Source organism: Raphanus sativus, unplaced genomic scaffold (assembly GCF_000801105.2).
Source record: "Raphanus sativus cultivar WK10039 unplaced genomic scaffold, ASM80110v3 Scaffold0706, whole genome shotgun sequence".
NCBI classification, from domain to species: domain Eukaryota; kingdom Viridiplantae; phylum Streptophyta; class Magnoliopsida; order Brassicales; family Brassicaceae; genus Raphanus; species Raphanus sativus.
The window spans coordinates 16,300-32,276 of NW_026616022.1; the positions used below are offsets into that span (position 1 = coordinate 16,300).

A 15,977-nucleotide genomic window follows, 5' to 3' on the forward strand; every position below is an offset into this window, starting at 1 on the left:
GCTTGGCTCAGGGTTAGCCTAAGACATAAGACACTAACACAAGTGTATATAACCTAGCTTATTAACATGTAACACTGATGCTTCTTATTTACAGATTAGATCCAAGCTTTTGTGGGATGAGAGAGGGATGGTCATACGGTGTGGAGCTAAAACCTTTCTCAAGTTACAGTCACGTCAAGCATGTAGAATCAAATAAGGTGGAGTTTAAGCACCTCCCATAGCGAGAGTGATGCCAGTTTAACTAGATAAACTTTGCTAGATATTTCTTTTTATCCTTCTTGAAGCAACAAGTCGCTTTGGCCGAGTGGTTAAGGCGTGTGCCTGCTAAGTACATGGGCTTTGCCCGCGAGAGTTCGAATCTCTCAGGCGACGTATTCTTTTCTTTTGTCGTGAAAACTTTTTTAGAATAAGCAAAGCCCAAAAAACCCTGCTCGTAAGCCCATAAAGCAAACAATGGGCTCTCTTAGGCTCACACATACTAGTCTGATTGGAGCAGACTAGTAAAAGCATTCGTCAACATACAACAGCTGCTCTTACAACACAACATGCAAGAGTGATGAATATGAAGGTGGATGCGCGTGGTGGTGGTGTGGAGGCTCCGTACAGATGGCGTGAGATTGTGCGGTGAAGACTGTTAGAGCAGAATGACCAATGGCTCTGGACAAGTGTTTTGTTCCTACGGTTTGTAGGCAAGGACCTTTCACTGGTGTGATCTTTGTTACGTTGGAGCAAGTCGAGACGCTGCTTCGTAATTTTTGATCAATTCTTTTTATTGTTTTAAGATGAGATGACTAAGAAGAATACTAGCATTGATAGGAATGATTATTTAATTTTTGTTCAAGCATTGTTGTTTACATACAATTCAATTTTTGTTTCTATACTGCTGTCAATGGCACTACCAATAAAAGATCCAAAGCACAATCAAGAACGCAAACAAAAAGTGTAAGTTTATTTGGTCTTTGAAGCAAGAGAAGTGAATGAATAAGCATATAGATAGACCTGGAGTTAAATGGTTGTCTGTACATGTGGAGCAGCTCTAATAAAGAGTCATCTGGACAAGGTCCTAGGTGTAGTGCTGGGTTGGTTTCCTTCAGATCCTCCTCCTCCTCTGCTTCTGTCTCCTCCGTTGTCGGATCTTCCTCTGTCAAGAACATGCGGGCTTTGGAGTTTGCTGTCGTCTGAATCCTCGTTCAACTTGGACTCTGTTTCTCTTTCAGTTTCCTGCACATTTTGGCTTTGCGTCGAAGATGGACTGGGTTGCCCTGAGCCTTTTCCTTTGTCTATGTTTGAGAGCTCGTTAGCTATCTGACTCCGTCTCTCCTTGAGGAAGTTGAGCCGCATTGTCAATTTGGAAAGTGCAGAAATTGTTGTTGTTGTGTTTCCCTGTTGGGTTTGTTTGTATACTCAGCTCCTAGTTTTTGACATTTGGTTATATAATGTGATGGTGTGTGTTTGTGTTGTTGGCTTACCTCTCCCCTTGTGCCAGACCTCTTAGACATTCCTGCAAGCTTTGAGCTTTGTTGTGAGCTTTTGCTACGTGGATCTTGTATATTCTCTATCTCATTCTCTCTTGCATCAGACCCTTGCCCATCCTGCAAAAACTTTACGTGTCTCTGTAGTGCATAGTGGAAGAAAGAAACAGACTTGCAGGACATTGTAACTGTGTTGTTACCTTGAGCATTGACCTTTCTGAAATATTACCAGAGGCTTCTTCTGTATCCTTTTGCTTCTCCTTCCTGTGTGACAGAGTTGGAAAAAAAAGACTATTAATAAGCTTTGATATTGATTTAAAGCAAAGATTGATGAATAATCTTTACTTCTTTGCATTGTGCTCTGGACTTGTCCGAGATTCTCTGCGGCCACCATGCGGTGAACCAGAGCCTTTAACGTCTTGTTGACCAAGTCTATTCTCAAGATCATCAACCTTATCTTCCAAGTTGGCTATATCATCCTCAGCCTGAGCTACCTCTTGCAGATCTTTCTTCAACTGTGTCATATAAACATGTCTTTCAAGTTAGATTTGTAACTTCAAAAACCAAGAAAGAATCAACAAGCTGCTATAGACAAAACAAAGAAGAGCAACCTTTTCATCTGTTGTTTCTGGAATAGTTTGATTCTCTCTGGACATGTTCAGGCCTGCTTCCAGAGCTAACTTCCTGTCTCTCTCTTGCTGTAACTGTTCTTGTAGTCTTTCCACCTGAGAGGAAGAAGGTCAAAAGAACATTCATATAGCTCAAACAACTTGTAAAATCACACTCAAATAAGAACAAACTTCATATTATAGCTAGGATATGGTTTTTGTCTTAAGCTTACATCTTTCTCTAGAGCTTGACGCCTCACATGCAAGGCTTTCTTCCGTCGCTCCAAACTAGCTTGTAGTACTGCGTTGTTTTTAACCTGTTCCAGAAAAAAAATGAAGCTTGTTACAGTTCACATACTCGTTCAAAGTCAATCACCATTAAAAACTCAAATGGACTTATCCTGACTTCCTCTGTGATTCTGTTTTGTAGCTCTTCTTTGGTTGATTCAAGTCTTTCAATATCAGCACTGCAGAATATATAAACATTGTCAGAGTGAAGTATCTATGTAGACGTAGTAGACATCCTTGTTTTACATAATCTACTTTAGTTCCAAACAAGTTAAAAGTTTCTAACAAGCTCTCCTTTTGAGTATTGATCTAAACAAAGATGTTAAGTCATTTGTAGAGATGGTGTTACTTACTCGTCCTCCTCCACCTCCAATGTGAAATTAATAGATTCCATAGAGAGGTTCTTCCTCCCCTAAGGCAACATTAAAAAAAAAACCAAAGTGTTACTAAAAACGTGTGGGGGCACTTGGGGGTTGGTTATATAGGAAGAAGCAAAAGAAACTTACATGGGCACGGCCCCAGAGTCTTTTACTTCCTCCTGCTGGTGCATTTGCTAATGTTGATGAGTTCTTATCCTCAGCTTTTGAGACCTCTAACGCAGCCTTTACCTCTGCACTATCCTTTCTTGCATCATCATGCCGCGGTAGTGAAGACCGTTTAGAGCTGGATAAAAGCTTCTTAGGAACTTGGGCCTCCACACTTCCTTTTGGGGTGGATTCAGAGCTTGTAATTTCAGTTATCTGCAACAAGAACAAGATATAAAATGTGTAATATTCTTTGCTAAAACAATCGCCAAGTAAAGATGGAGAGTGAGGACCAAGGAAACTTGATTAGTTATTGAACCTGAATAGAAGACGTTGCTTTATGGTGGTCATCAGGATCTGAGGCTTCACTCCCACTGTATGATCCCTGGGATTCATTTTCAAGATCCTCTTCCTCATCTGTGTAGTCACCAGATCCTTGTGTGCCATCATAGTCTTCATCATCATCATAGTCTCCATCATCTGTTCCCTCCTCCGTTTCACTACCACTCTCTTCTGAGTCAGAGTACAATCCAGCTGACAAGGAACCTTCCTGGCAGCCATAGACCATATATGTAGCTATATGTCAGTGTCTGAATATAAAGTACACTGCCTCCAAGGTTGTCACTGTGCAGAAAAGTAAAAAGCTTACTCCAAAAATGCTGTCATACTCTTCTAACAATGTAATCACTATAGCCTGAGCATGATTGGCTGCAGCAGCTGCTTGCAAAAGTTGCATAGAGCCATCACCGCCCACGTCAAAATCATTTTCAATATTACAGTCCCCAGCCAGAAGAGGTCGAAGTAGTAAAGGTGCCATACAAGCTGCAACAGCATTCGTGTTCATCCGGTTCACATTTTTGTTAGCGGCCACAAGCTGCATCATCATCAGGATTCTTGCAAGAGGAAAAAAGATAATCAAAAACAGAAATGGTTTATAAGATTCAGTGACTGGTGGTTTTGCACATAAACAAGGTTTCATCTCTTAACTTTCTTAAGCTAGAGTGAAAATAGATGAGAGAGTACCTTTGTAATAGGCGTCGGTTTGGTTCAGGGAAGGATTCACAGATTGCTTCACGCATAGCATTGACTCTACTGCCACGGATAGTACCTGATGATGTTACTTGTTAGATAACTGGGAAGGATTCAAGATGTCTCAGTGATAAACTTACGGCAAGCTTCCAGAAGGGCGTTGCAACAAGATGCAGGTACTGGAGAGGAAGGCAACTCTCTGAGAAAATACTGCAAAATTATGGATACAATTAGAGATATTTAAGAGCCGTCAAAGATTATAACTCAGCATTGTAGTGACAAGTGGTAAAGGTACCTTAAGACAATCAGCAATAACATGTGCATCCTCTGTTGGAGCGAACTCATTTTTCCCTGAACCAAGCGACTACATATTAATACTAATTTACGATGCTGTAAATCAAGAAAAATATAAACTCAAACCTTGTTCATATTCGCGGATTCGGTGTTCAACATCATCAACATCAGCAGCTTGTCTCAAGATTCCTTCTGTATTGACTCCTGCAAAGATAAAAGTATTTCCTTTACTGGTCAATATGACTAAGAGATAAAAGGAGTAAAGAAAAAAAAAATACCATGATCTTCAACAAATCTAAGTGCCTTTTCCAAGAAAGATGGAGTTCCATCAACATCTTCCAGAGCAAGTAAAACTGGTCTTCCAAGTACGGTTGGTCTTGCTGGTGCCTCATCTCCTGTAAAAGGTAAGAAAATGTATCATTGTCGTCTAACAGAAAAACCAATATTTGGATGTCACTGGTTATTTTAAACTATGCTCTCATATTTTTGTGAGCCTTTCATTACTCTTTGATACTCCCACAGCACTCAAAACCGATCATGTTATTATAGTCTAAAAACCATTTGAAAAATTTGAGAAACATACTATGTTCATCAACACCGGCAGGGGCATCTGATTGATCATTCCTGAAGATACCATTTTGACCCATAACATGAGAAGCACTAGGTGCTTGTGTCAAAGCGTGTTCTAGAGCAGCTTTCCACTCGTGTAGATCCTCCATAGTGTCAGCCTGCAACAAAAAATAAAAAATAAAAAATGAGATGGATGCAACCGATAATAGCAAGATTAAAGAGACAAAAAAAACAGAAAAGGAAAGAAGAGTTTTGAAGGAACCTTGAGTGTAAAGGCACGTCCATCACGACCATCAGGGAAGAGAACAGTCAACAGCTTTTTATCTGCCTTAACAACCACGCTAAAAGAAACAAAGTCCGAAGTTATTTAATGTTAGTAACATGGAACCATACATAATACATGAGTTAAAGACTAGACCATAAGAAAACAAGGAATGATTCAAAAACAATAAGCTAACCTGCCTGAACTGTTGAGATCAATTCCCCCAAGGGTTAAATTGACCTCACCTCCTCTCTGTTGGACTGCGCTCTGTAAAAATAAAAGAAAACAGAAATATACTGAGATACACATCCGCTATACCTACTCACCTTTGAGCCCTATTCTAATTTCCGTGTGAGTCAAGTTAATGTAACATTTGGCAGAACCATTGATCATCAGAATATGAAATTTTACCGGGTCACTTCGAAAGAAAACCAGTGAAGTACGCGTCAAGATAAACCATCTTTTCTTCCAAGATGTCCACCCAAGCCCTGTGTTAAGCAAACCTTATCAAACTTATGAACCAAGCAAATACAAAATTTGCAGTATAGTTAGCTTAGCACCCAATCAAGAACACTCCTAAACTCCTGCTTTTGTAAACAATCGAAGTAGCATAGGTAATAGGTTTGAAAGTAAGGAGGTGATATAGACGCCACAGTGAGCAGAGCCTGCATCTTCACATGATGTCTATTTGTCCTTATAACTAGTTTACCAGTAAAAGTTACCCCCAGCCAAAACTAGAAATGCTGCACCTTCTATATTAGACCAATTCTCATCATAGAAGGAAATGCTATATATATATGAACTAAGAATCTCATCGGAAGAAGTAAACAAACCTTTTGAGGATATATACAGCGGTCCACTCTTGAATACCTACAAAAAGTAAAGCCCAGTCTAACATTAAGAAAATCATTGAGATATCTAACATAAACAATATACTAGTAGGATTGTTTCTTTTCGTTTGCCTTTACATTATTGTGTGTTTACATTAAAATGTGTATATTTCAATCTACTTTGCAAAGCTAATGTAATGATTATGATACAATGCTCAAATATATGTAAGAAGGTAGTTACCGTGTTGCCACCACGGGAACGAGGGTCCGCGTTTCCAGACTGTGCACAGGAGGAAAACTACAGGTGTCACCCTATGATCGCAAGATAAAACACACAAGTATAGATCGGGAAAAAAAAACCGAAGATGAGAGTGACGCACATGATGCTCTTGGTCTTGTTCATGAGCATTATTCTGCTGTTGTTGTGTCTGGACCTGCTGAGAAGGCTGTGAAGAAGATTCTCCGTTTCTATTAGCCATATGTTTGATGTAACGCTGAGTTTTCACGCCATTAACTCTAAGTCCAAGGGAAAAAAAAAGAGAAGAATGAAGATGATGATAATAGGCGATCTCAGATCATAAGAAGCATGAATTCAATAAACAAAACCTTGATTTTTTGATCTGGAGAATGAAAGATGATAATAATAATTGTTAAAAAAAATTAGAGAGAGAGAGGGGTTTGGATTTGATGTGTTCAACGATGTTTTGAGAGAGAAGAGGTGAAGCGAAAATGTTGGGCGTAAACAGAGGAAGTCTTTTGTTTCATTCATCATTCGGTAGTTGTACACGTCATCATCATCCCCCCCTCCCTTCTTGGAGGGAAAAAACATTTCTCCATTCTTCTATCTTTTGACCTCTTCTCTTCTCCAACCATTATTTCTCTCATAAAAATACACATATCCACTCTTATAATTACTCTCTAATCTATAGTTTTTGCTAACGCCTTTTTTTTATATAGCTAGGTGTTATCAAATGTCTCTGGCTAGTCTTAATCAATCACTACATTTTATTAAGTTAAGGATGGTAATTATTTGATATGGTAATCAGAAAAAAAAGGAATAGAAATGACAACCTTAATACACCCTTGCATTGGTCTATCGTGCCGACCACGATCATCCACCACTCTCTCTTTTTTACTTTGTGTTAATGGTGACACATTTGACTATTTCTTAATTTATACAGCTATCTTGCATATCTTCGATAAAAGCTACGTGGCCCATTCATATAAAACAACTTATCATTTTGAATAATGCTGGTGCATGCATGGGGACTCAATTCATTCGTCGATTTTTTTTTATTTGTTTGATGGGTGTTTCAATATATTATTTCATGCATTTATAATCTTTGTTTGTTGGATGTCCGAGCCAGCAAACATTTTATGCCCCGAATGGTCCTTTTGGTACTAGGGGAGGATTATGATGGAGTTGAAGAACCAAACTCCTGGATACACCACCACAAAGTTTGCTAACCATTAATTGCATGAACCTGAAGATTTCACCGGCTAGCCGTAATGTTAAGAGTAGGTCAGGGTCATCTCCTGATCTCCTTCTTTGGAGCTTGACAAAGAAAATGAGAATACTATTGGGCTTCAAAAACAAAGGGCCCACACAGGCCTGCCTATTCGTAGCTCACAAGTCACAACACTTAATGAGAATCATTAAAAAAAAAGACAACATTCCGGCCAGCTGGTTCGGTCCAGGCGTTGGAGATTTGGATCAGTTTTCTCGCCGGTCAATCGGTTTAGCTCCCAATGAAACCGGTATTTTAATCTGATTTCGGCTTGCCAACCATATCCAATTTTCAGTTTAGGATTAAATAAAATAAAATATTAGTATCAATCTTGCAATTGGCTATTTTGTTTCGATGTATGGTATAATTATAGGATTGATTAAGGAAACAAGGTATGGTTTTGCAGCTGGTTTAAATCGATTGCATGAATGCCTTCAGTAAATTGACTCAAATATTAAAAACCGTACATTATAGTATTAAATTGCGTAAGCAATGTGTGTTATCTAAACAAAGATTCAATAAGAAGATTCTATTATTCTGACAACTTAATGTAATGTAGGAGTTTGCTTGTTGTCTTTATCCTTTTCCAACTTTTGCTTTTTCTTTTTTCCTGCTAAAATTAAACAAATAGGTAGGTCGCACAACAAATAAGAGAGAAGGGTGGAGACGACGACGAAGAACAATCAAAATCAATCAATTCCATGGAAATCGAGGTCTCCAGCTCGACTCCTGATTCAGTCGAGTTAGATAGCATCCGTGTCAAGCGTAAGACGTTGCAGAATCTGCTCGAGGATTGCCAGAGAGCTCTCGAGCTGCTCAATCTCACCGATACTGCTCCCGATAGCTCCCAAGAGGATAATAACAGCGACTCACCTGAGAGGGAAGAAGAAGAGTTTTCTTCTTCTTCAGATCCTGAAGCCGATAAAGTATGCTCCTTTTAATTGATTAACAGTTAGAATTTAAAAAAAAAAAAAAAAAAGCTTGGGACTTGATTGATCCATGATACATGTGCAGTTGTATGATCTCATCAGATCTAGAGTCGAAGGTCATGACTTTCGGGAAAAGATTGAGTTAGCTCAAGTCTCTCTTCTCCATGATCTTCCTGGTATTGGATGAACTTCGTTACAGTTTTTTTTTTTTGTTTTTGGTACTTACGTGTAGAGATAACTAACTTGTTGAATTTTGGCAGAAGATGGTAGCTCTTGGGACGTAGTTAGTGAAGATGATGTATGGGGGGTTGAGGGTCAAACGGAAGATGATTATGTTCTTGTTAGGGAAGAAGATATTGCTGACGGTATCGCTTGTTTCATGGCTACTTATTTGTCTTCCCTTAACCAGACTAAGGTACGTACATCAATGCCCTGTTCTTGTTTCCATGTCTCATCAACTTTTGATCTCTGAGTGTTGGTTCTTTGTGTAGGATATATCACCTGATCAGCTTCAGAAAGGTATATCTTGAACTTACGTGTGTCACAACAGTTAGAAACAAAGAAAGTAGCCTAGGGATGTGTTATAGAGAACGTAGCCTATGAACATCTTGCTAAAGATGCTAGGGAGTGTGTGCGCTTCCTTTTATTAGGTACTAAGAGAGTTTGCTTATGAAAAATGCAATGTAGCACTTAGCACGATGTTTTCAGTGAAGAAGCGAAAGGGGAAGCTTCGTAAAGCATGGGAAGGAAGTAAAGTTATTTACAACGTTGCATCCTGGAGTGCTACTGCCATTGGGTACATACATTACCCTCTCTTCTAGCACATCTTAATCATTAGTTTGTATTTATGAGTGCTTCTAAGTAGTTCTCACCAATCTAATTTTAATTCTTTTGGCTAACAGGATATATCAAAACCCGATGATCCTGAGTATTGCATCCAAAGCCTTCTGGGTGTCTTGCAAGGCCATATCAAAGCTTGTCTGAAAAAAACCTGAATTGGGAACACACGTCTCACTCGCATGTTGCTCATAAGTTACAACTTTCTCAACTCAGCAAATGTTTTATATCATCATTCTGATTTATCTGTACATATTCCATTTGTTGCCTCTTTCTATGTGAATCTGTGATGTTATCGTCAACATGCAATGTTAAAAGATTAGTTTGATCTCAATCTTCTTCATATCACCACATTGTTTGGTGTTGTTTAAATTGTTTGCCAGAGATTAAAATCAGACTTTATTCTCCATGAATTTAGTCAATTTTAGTAAAGAGAGCTTTTGTATTTGAACTTCAACAGTCTTGTAACATATTGACATGCTACTGCTAAAAGGAATGTAGCAAGCAAATGAGATATGATCCATTACAGTTTCCAGCTAAGGAATCTTAAGCAATTTTTTAGCCGTTTGATATTTTGTAGTCGAAAGACTTGCCTTCATTAACTTGTAGTGTCCCTGCAAAGAATGGAGCGAATCTCCATAATCGATCTCGGAGGCTGCAGGTCCTGCTCTCTCAACGAATCTCCTAGTAGCTTTTGCATCTCTGCTGCAAATGCATCGTCTAACATCTGCAAATATGCACCAATTTACGTAAAGATGAGGTAAAAGTCTTTTGGTCAATGCAATCAAAAGTATAGGGGCCGGCCTTACAGTGACAGCAACTCTAGAACCCGTGTATCTGTTCTTTTTCCTCTTCTCCAAAAAGCTTAGAACAATCTGTCAATAGGGGCAAGAGAAGAAGAGATCAGCTCTCCCCAACACACACACACAAAAAAAAACTCAGGAGACACTATTGAAACTAGTTACCTCTCCCATACGGTCCCAGTATCCTCTGGACAATGCGATGAATACATCCGTCCCCCCACAAACGGAATGTAGATGATTCACCGTGTTGGTGAGCTGCTCCTTCAGGGTTTGCATTTTTATTCCCATGTCTTCTTCTCCAACACTTTTTTTACACTCCTGAAGAATCTTCTTCAACGTTGTCTCCTTTTGTAGCTTGCTCTGAAGAAAAAAAAAGAATAGCCGATTACAACATAGACATTTTACTAAATGGGATTCAACAAGATTGCAAAAAAAAAAAAACATGGAACTCACATTTTCTACGAGTTTTTCGACTACAGCTTCAAGGTAACTTCGAAACCTGGCTCTGAGCAACACCGTCACCTCAGAGAGACGATCGCAAAGAGCTGCGTTCTCACCATCAGGAATGCACGAAGACCATGCTCTAAATTGAGCCTCTATATCAGGCCGTAGAACATCAACCATTCTCTTCATAGAGTTTAGTAGAATCCCCAGCTGCATGCACCAGCAGATATATAAAAAGAAACTTTTCAGCAAAAAGAAAAAAAAAATCTTCCTTTATCATGACGTTTAGGGAACATTAATTAATTATGCTCACCTCATTTGGGACTACATATGCAGATCTTTTGGTTAGGAAGCTCAGCGTTTTTAGAGCCAAGTTTTCTTTTAGAGGTGATAAGACACCTGCATACTGCTTCTCCAAAGCTTCCACAATTGCTTTGTCAACATCAGCAATGGCCTATAAAGAAACAACAATCTATGTTTGTTAGCTTAGCTTATAACATGCAAATTGGAATACAAAACAGGGAAGACTTTTCACAGCAAGGAACCGCTATAAACTTACACTCTCCAGAACGGAGATATATTCTGGCCATCTAGAAATGATAACTTGATAGTCTTGAATGGTTTCTTTCAGCTTGGTGTACATTTCATCTACAAATGGGGTTGCTGAACGCTCTGTCCCCACTCCGCCCTGTTTTACCTGATTGAATGATAGGTTTTTTAATGGACACAAAAGTAGTCAGTTACTCAAAGATGCGCCATAATCCAGCAAAAAAAAATATTTTTTTACTTCTCCACAGTTTTGATTTAGAATGGAAGAAAACCACACAGAGAAGCCATATTGTATACCTTATCAAGTTTGCATGATTCAAGTAAAGAAAGACGTCTATCTTGAATCCACATCATAATCAATGGGTGGAAGAGTTCTTTTGCATTAACACCAGCTTGGATAGGACTGTAAAATAAACATCATACCAGTTAAAAATAATAATTGACAATAATAATTTTAAAAAAAAAATCAAATGGCCTACCCGATGTTCCAGCTGGAAAGATCACGTTGAAAGTCTATAGTTGCAATCACAAGCTCTGAAACTGCTGGTGAAGGACCAGACGGTGGACATGCAACAAGGAACTTTTGAAGTCTATTGCATAGATCAGTGCTGTATATGGATGCTGACAGGTTTGGAAGGTCAAGAAAGCTGCATAAAATAATTATAACAAACATTGGGCAATCAACACCATGCTACAAGACCCCTTTCATATCAATTATTTTGGAAATAGTTGAACAGAAGACTAGCTTAGCAGAGCATAATTTTTTTTTCACTTGCATACTAACCTGGGAAGTATATTTTGATTGTGGATCTCAATATCAGTATAAATCTCATTCTTTACATTATTGCAGACCATACTCATTTTCTGGTAAGCAGCCGACGTTGAAGAAGGATCCCAAAAATTTGGATCATTGTTGTTTGTAACAAACTCATCTGTCTCACCAATGTGCCTTGTAGATCTCTTCTTTGCTGCTACCTATAAAAAGCATTGATGCCAGCCAAAATAGATGAGAAAAAATGAACCAAGAGTGAAGTAACTCATTTGAGAGGGTGTATGCTTTATTACCTGGAAGTAATGACAAAGATTACTCTGATCCTCTGGAGACAATGTATCGTGCAGAAGCATGTACACTTTAACAGCAGGAGCGAGTGCTGGCGCTGGAACTCCTGATGCAGAACTGTCATCATGACTCATTCCAGAGAAGGAAGACTCATCAAGAGATTTGTAGTTCTCGAAGACCAGCTTCAGAATCTGCTCGATTTGGTCCTTCATTTCCTTTAGAATCCGATTCTGTTAGAAAGGAAAAAAAAAGAAGGAGATTCATACACCCTGGGTGATGTGAGGTATTATGATGTTTGAATTTTCAATGTGAGAAACTACGTGAAGTCCAACTCTATCATTCATCATTGCATGCACAACTATGAATACAATGGTGAATAACACGTAAATATGATCAAAGTATATAAGGTAACTTTGAAGTTGAATCCTATTCATGGCTTAACTTGAGACAAGATTCACACAAAACTAGAAAACGGCAAAGGAAAAAAATAATAGGATCGAGTATCTACCTCTTGATGACTCAAGGCAGCCTTGCCATTTCCTTTCATGATGATGATGACAGGTGTTAGCAAGTCATGCACCAAATGGAGACAGTCTGAAGTCGGTGTAGCGACATCCATCACATAGGTCAAGTATCTTAATACAATAAAACAAGATAGAGAAAACCGAGTTATAGCATATCCCCAAAATGATTTTTTTTTCTTTTTAAAATAGAAAGTGAGTAGGGTATATACCTGAGCTTGGTGTAGACATCTGAAATCCCATAGTAGGAGGAAAATTCTTCCAAAAGCCATTTCCATGGACTATTTAACAACAAGTTTCTTTGCTGAAACTTCTGCATTTTCAAGGCCACTTCCAGGACTAGGTCATATGCGACTGTTTCCGCAATAGAAGCACACTACAGGAAAAGATGAAACAAACAAATAAAACCCCAAGAATCTTCTGAGCACTATACAATGAGGTTTATATATATATATATGTTCAAACGCATAATCTGCAGAGAATGAATACACATACTTCAAACAGAGGATACATTTTTCAATAAATTTGAGGAACGTTTCATTTAATGAAACATAGAGAGAAGCTGAATCTACGTGCATAAGCTCTTACACAACCATGAAGCTCCCATCTTGTAATAAAATTAAGAACTATTTTAAAATGTTTTTTTCTGATTAAAATTATCTAGTTACTATCAAGGTAGTTGTTGTTACTATCAACAAGATAAAAGTTGCTCAAGGAAATGGACTGCTGGAATGTCTCTCAGTCTACTACAGAGAGATGCCAATCCACTTACAGGAAGCAAACAAAAAGAGAGATCATCACAGATAGCAAACATAAGAGAGGTAGCTAACACACCTTCAAATTGCTATTATCATCAGAACTTGATGAATACTTTATACAGAGCTGGAGTTTTCCCACAAGTTGATGTTCTGGCTCACGAAAGACAGACCACCAGAGAAGTTTCTCAGCCTGTATGCATTCTTCATTAGAAGCATTTGAAACGTACTAACGAATGAAAACAATGTAAGCAAAAATGACTCACGTAATCTTCAAAAAAATCAGGTAGCTGGACAAGCGCACGCCCAAATTCCTTCCCGTTTGATTCAAGTATTTCAACAATCAGATCATCTCCATGACTATCAGGAAAGCTGTTGAAATTCCATCTACTTTGTCAGACACCACATATATATATATATATATATATGGAAAGTTACCCGAAGTAGATTTGGGAGAGGGGAAAGAAAGTACATACAAATCATGGCCTTCACAGGATCCGGGTTGCGTGATAATGGCGTCGTCTTCAGTTAAGCTTTTCAATCTTAACCTACACGAGTATGTTTCTGAATGACAGAATCAAACGGATCAATCCATATTTATAAAAAGTTATCATACAATAACAACATAAAGCACAATGGCGAAACATGGAAATACAATATCTACCTCACCTCGCCCACACATACTGATATATATGACTTATGCTAAATAAATTCATACCTTGAACAACATCACAAGACGTCAGCCTTTGACGTGTTGAGATATTGGAAAAGTGAACCCGAATTTTATCAAGCTTTATCAGCGATGATATACCACAACCCGTTGGAGCATCCAGAACTGTTTTAACACTTCGTACTGCAGAAGTAGACAAGTTAGTTCATTTATGCCTATTGGTTATAAGGAGGGCAGACAAAAAAAAAGCAGATGGAACCTGGAATAGAAATTTTACCTTGAACCATCATTTTGACAATTTTTTTCTTGGATTTTTGTGCAACTCCCTCGTGCGGAGCTTGTGAAGATTGATTCACCAGCATCTCCTCCTCAGATCTCAAAAGGAATTGCTTCACCCTGTATTCAGTTTAAACCCCCCCCCCCCAAGAAAATCTGTTACTCAAATAAATACTTTTTGAGGCATGTGGATGAAAACATATCATTCGACTTCAGTTTGTGTAAAGAAATATAAAATATCTACACGTCAATTAAAAAAAACTCACCCGAATGCTTCTCGTAGAAGAGCACAATCGTTTTCCAGAAACACGGAGCCTCCATGCAACTCTTTTCCCACCCATGAAGGCAAAGTCGCACACATGCATCATAGAAACCACTGCATGCCATGTGCCACGAGCGCTGTGTCAAGGTACATAAAAATAGGCGGCTGATCAATCCAACTAGTTTACAAAACTAATTGAAGATAACAGTAGGGGTTCTATGTACTTGCATGAAAAGTTGGCAGCCGAACGGATGTTGATCAGACGACTCAGAACAGCACTAGGTCTACAGGAACACAAACAAAAAACGTTAAAATGGTTTAGTAGACTCAGAACTCATTTCACATGAATACCTAGTAAAATGTCCAGTCTTTCTACTTTCTACACAATCTTCTGTCTTGCTCATGGACATCATGTGTTGAGCTGTGCTCAGTGTGAGTTGCTAAATTGAACAAATGAAGTCTTGCTTGAAAGAGATTCCTCAGGAGTCACAGGTAGCGCAGTGAGAGTAGCGAAGGAAGCTTAATCAAAAAGCTTTCACGGAAGGTGCGAGGGAGAGAGACAATCGAAATCTGTGCAGTTCAAATTAAATTTTGTTTTGCTTTTCTATTTTTTTGGGAATCATTTCTTACTCAAGTCAAGTCTAACACTTTCTTTCTATTCTCTAAATAGAAGTCAAATTAACCAAATTTAATTTCATAAAAATGGTAACTGATTACTATATTCTTATCTATAATTTTAATTAGTTATTTACTTAAAACATATAAATAAAATAGAAAATCGAAATAATAGAACAAGTCAATTTTTTTAGAAACAATGTTTCTATGAAAAGTAATGAACGTGTATTAATATCTTTCTGAATTTATATATTTCCGAATTCATGATTGCTTCATAAACATTAACCAAAAATTTTAAATAGCCCTGTTCTTTTCTCCGACGCTACGGTTAACAGTTGCTTCAAAAAAATACACTATGACTGCAGCAAATTGAACGTGTTTTGAAAAAACAATCAATCGCTAACAGACTCCGGAGACACAAAATGCAGAGATCACACTCGCTGTTATTTTCAGCATCAGATTATTTCATATTGTTGGCCGCATCATCAAATATTTACCAAAAGGAAGTTGTTTTTTCCCGTCAGCCGTGATCTGCCAGGAATAGGTTTTGTAGTTTCTGGATGCTAATGCTGATCACAACGTCAGAGAAAAGAACAGAGCTAAAGCTAATGTAACTTTTATATATTTAGGAAACTCTTCATAAATGTATGACATTTTCATGAATTTAACTTATATGCATATTTATAAATATTATTTAATATATAACATCTTCCGAAAATATACAAATATTTTCGACTATATAGAATATTTTATAAAAACATGGTATTAAATTTAAGAATGTCTTCCAGAAAATTTGGAAAGATGTTTATATATATTTCTTGGAATATCTTTGTAATATACATATAATTCTAGTTGTGCACAGAAAAAACAT

At 38.0% G+C, this 15,977-nt stretch overlaps 2 protein-coding genes, 1 non-coding gene and 1 pseudogene across 4 annotated transcripts; 2 read left to right on the plus strand and 2 right to left on the minus strand.

Annotated features, from left to right (window-relative positions):
• Window positions 1-290: 290 nt before the first annotated feature.
• On the plus strand, window positions 291-372 carry TRNAS-GCU (transfer RNA serine (anticodon GCU)). Its single transcript has one exon. It is a non-coding gene; the product is annotated as a tRNA-Ser (tRNA).
• A 421-nt stretch (window positions 373-793) lies between these two features.
• On the minus strand, window positions 794-6,371 carry LOC108832376 (rho GTPase-activating protein REN1-like). Its single transcript, XM_056997575.1, is given in 24 exon segments — window positions 794-1,383; window positions 1,470-1,592; window positions 1,673-1,736; window positions 1,818-1,987; window positions 2,084-2,197; window positions 2,314-2,397; window positions 2,487-2,547; window positions 2,722-2,780; window positions 2,875-3,108; window positions 3,230-3,442; window positions 3,542-3,785; window positions 3,916-4,000; window positions 4,062-4,131; window positions 4,217-4,272; window positions 4,342-4,419; window positions 4,494-4,610; window positions 4,799-4,943; window positions 5,048-5,126; window positions 5,244-5,314; window positions 5,459-5,535; window positions 5,881-5,917; window positions 6,119-6,163; window positions 6,166-6,189; window positions 6,258-6,371. Coding segments are annotated over 24 exon segments (2,685 nt in total). The 5' UTR covers window positions 6,357-6,371; the 3' UTR covers window positions 794-1,047.
• Window positions 6,372-7,958: 1,587 nt separating this feature from the next.
• Window positions 7,959-9,523, plus strand: LOC108848934 (uncharacterized). 2 transcript variants are annotated; one of them, XM_018622403.2, is made up of 6 exons: window positions 7,959-8,311; window positions 8,400-8,490; window positions 8,578-8,729; window positions 8,806-8,833; window positions 9,002-9,110; window positions 9,217-9,523. In XM_018622403.2, the coding sequence occupies exons 1-6, from the start codon at window positions 8,087-8,089 to the stop codon at window positions 9,296-9,298; spliced, it is 687 nt and encodes a 228-aa protein (XP_018477905.2). In that variant the 5' UTR covers window positions 7,959-8,086; the 3' UTR covers window positions 9,299-9,523. The 2 variants fall into 2 exon arrangements, with proteins under 2 accessions (XP_018477905.2, XP_018477904.2); XM_018622402.2 differs by having other exon boundaries at window positions 7,963-8,311; window positions 8,575-8,729.
• Window positions 9,524-9,678: 155 nt separating this feature from the next.
• Window positions 9,679-14,901, minus strand: LOC130502834 (uncharacterized; annotated as a pseudogene).
• Window positions 14,902-15,977: the final 1,076 nt, after the last annotated feature.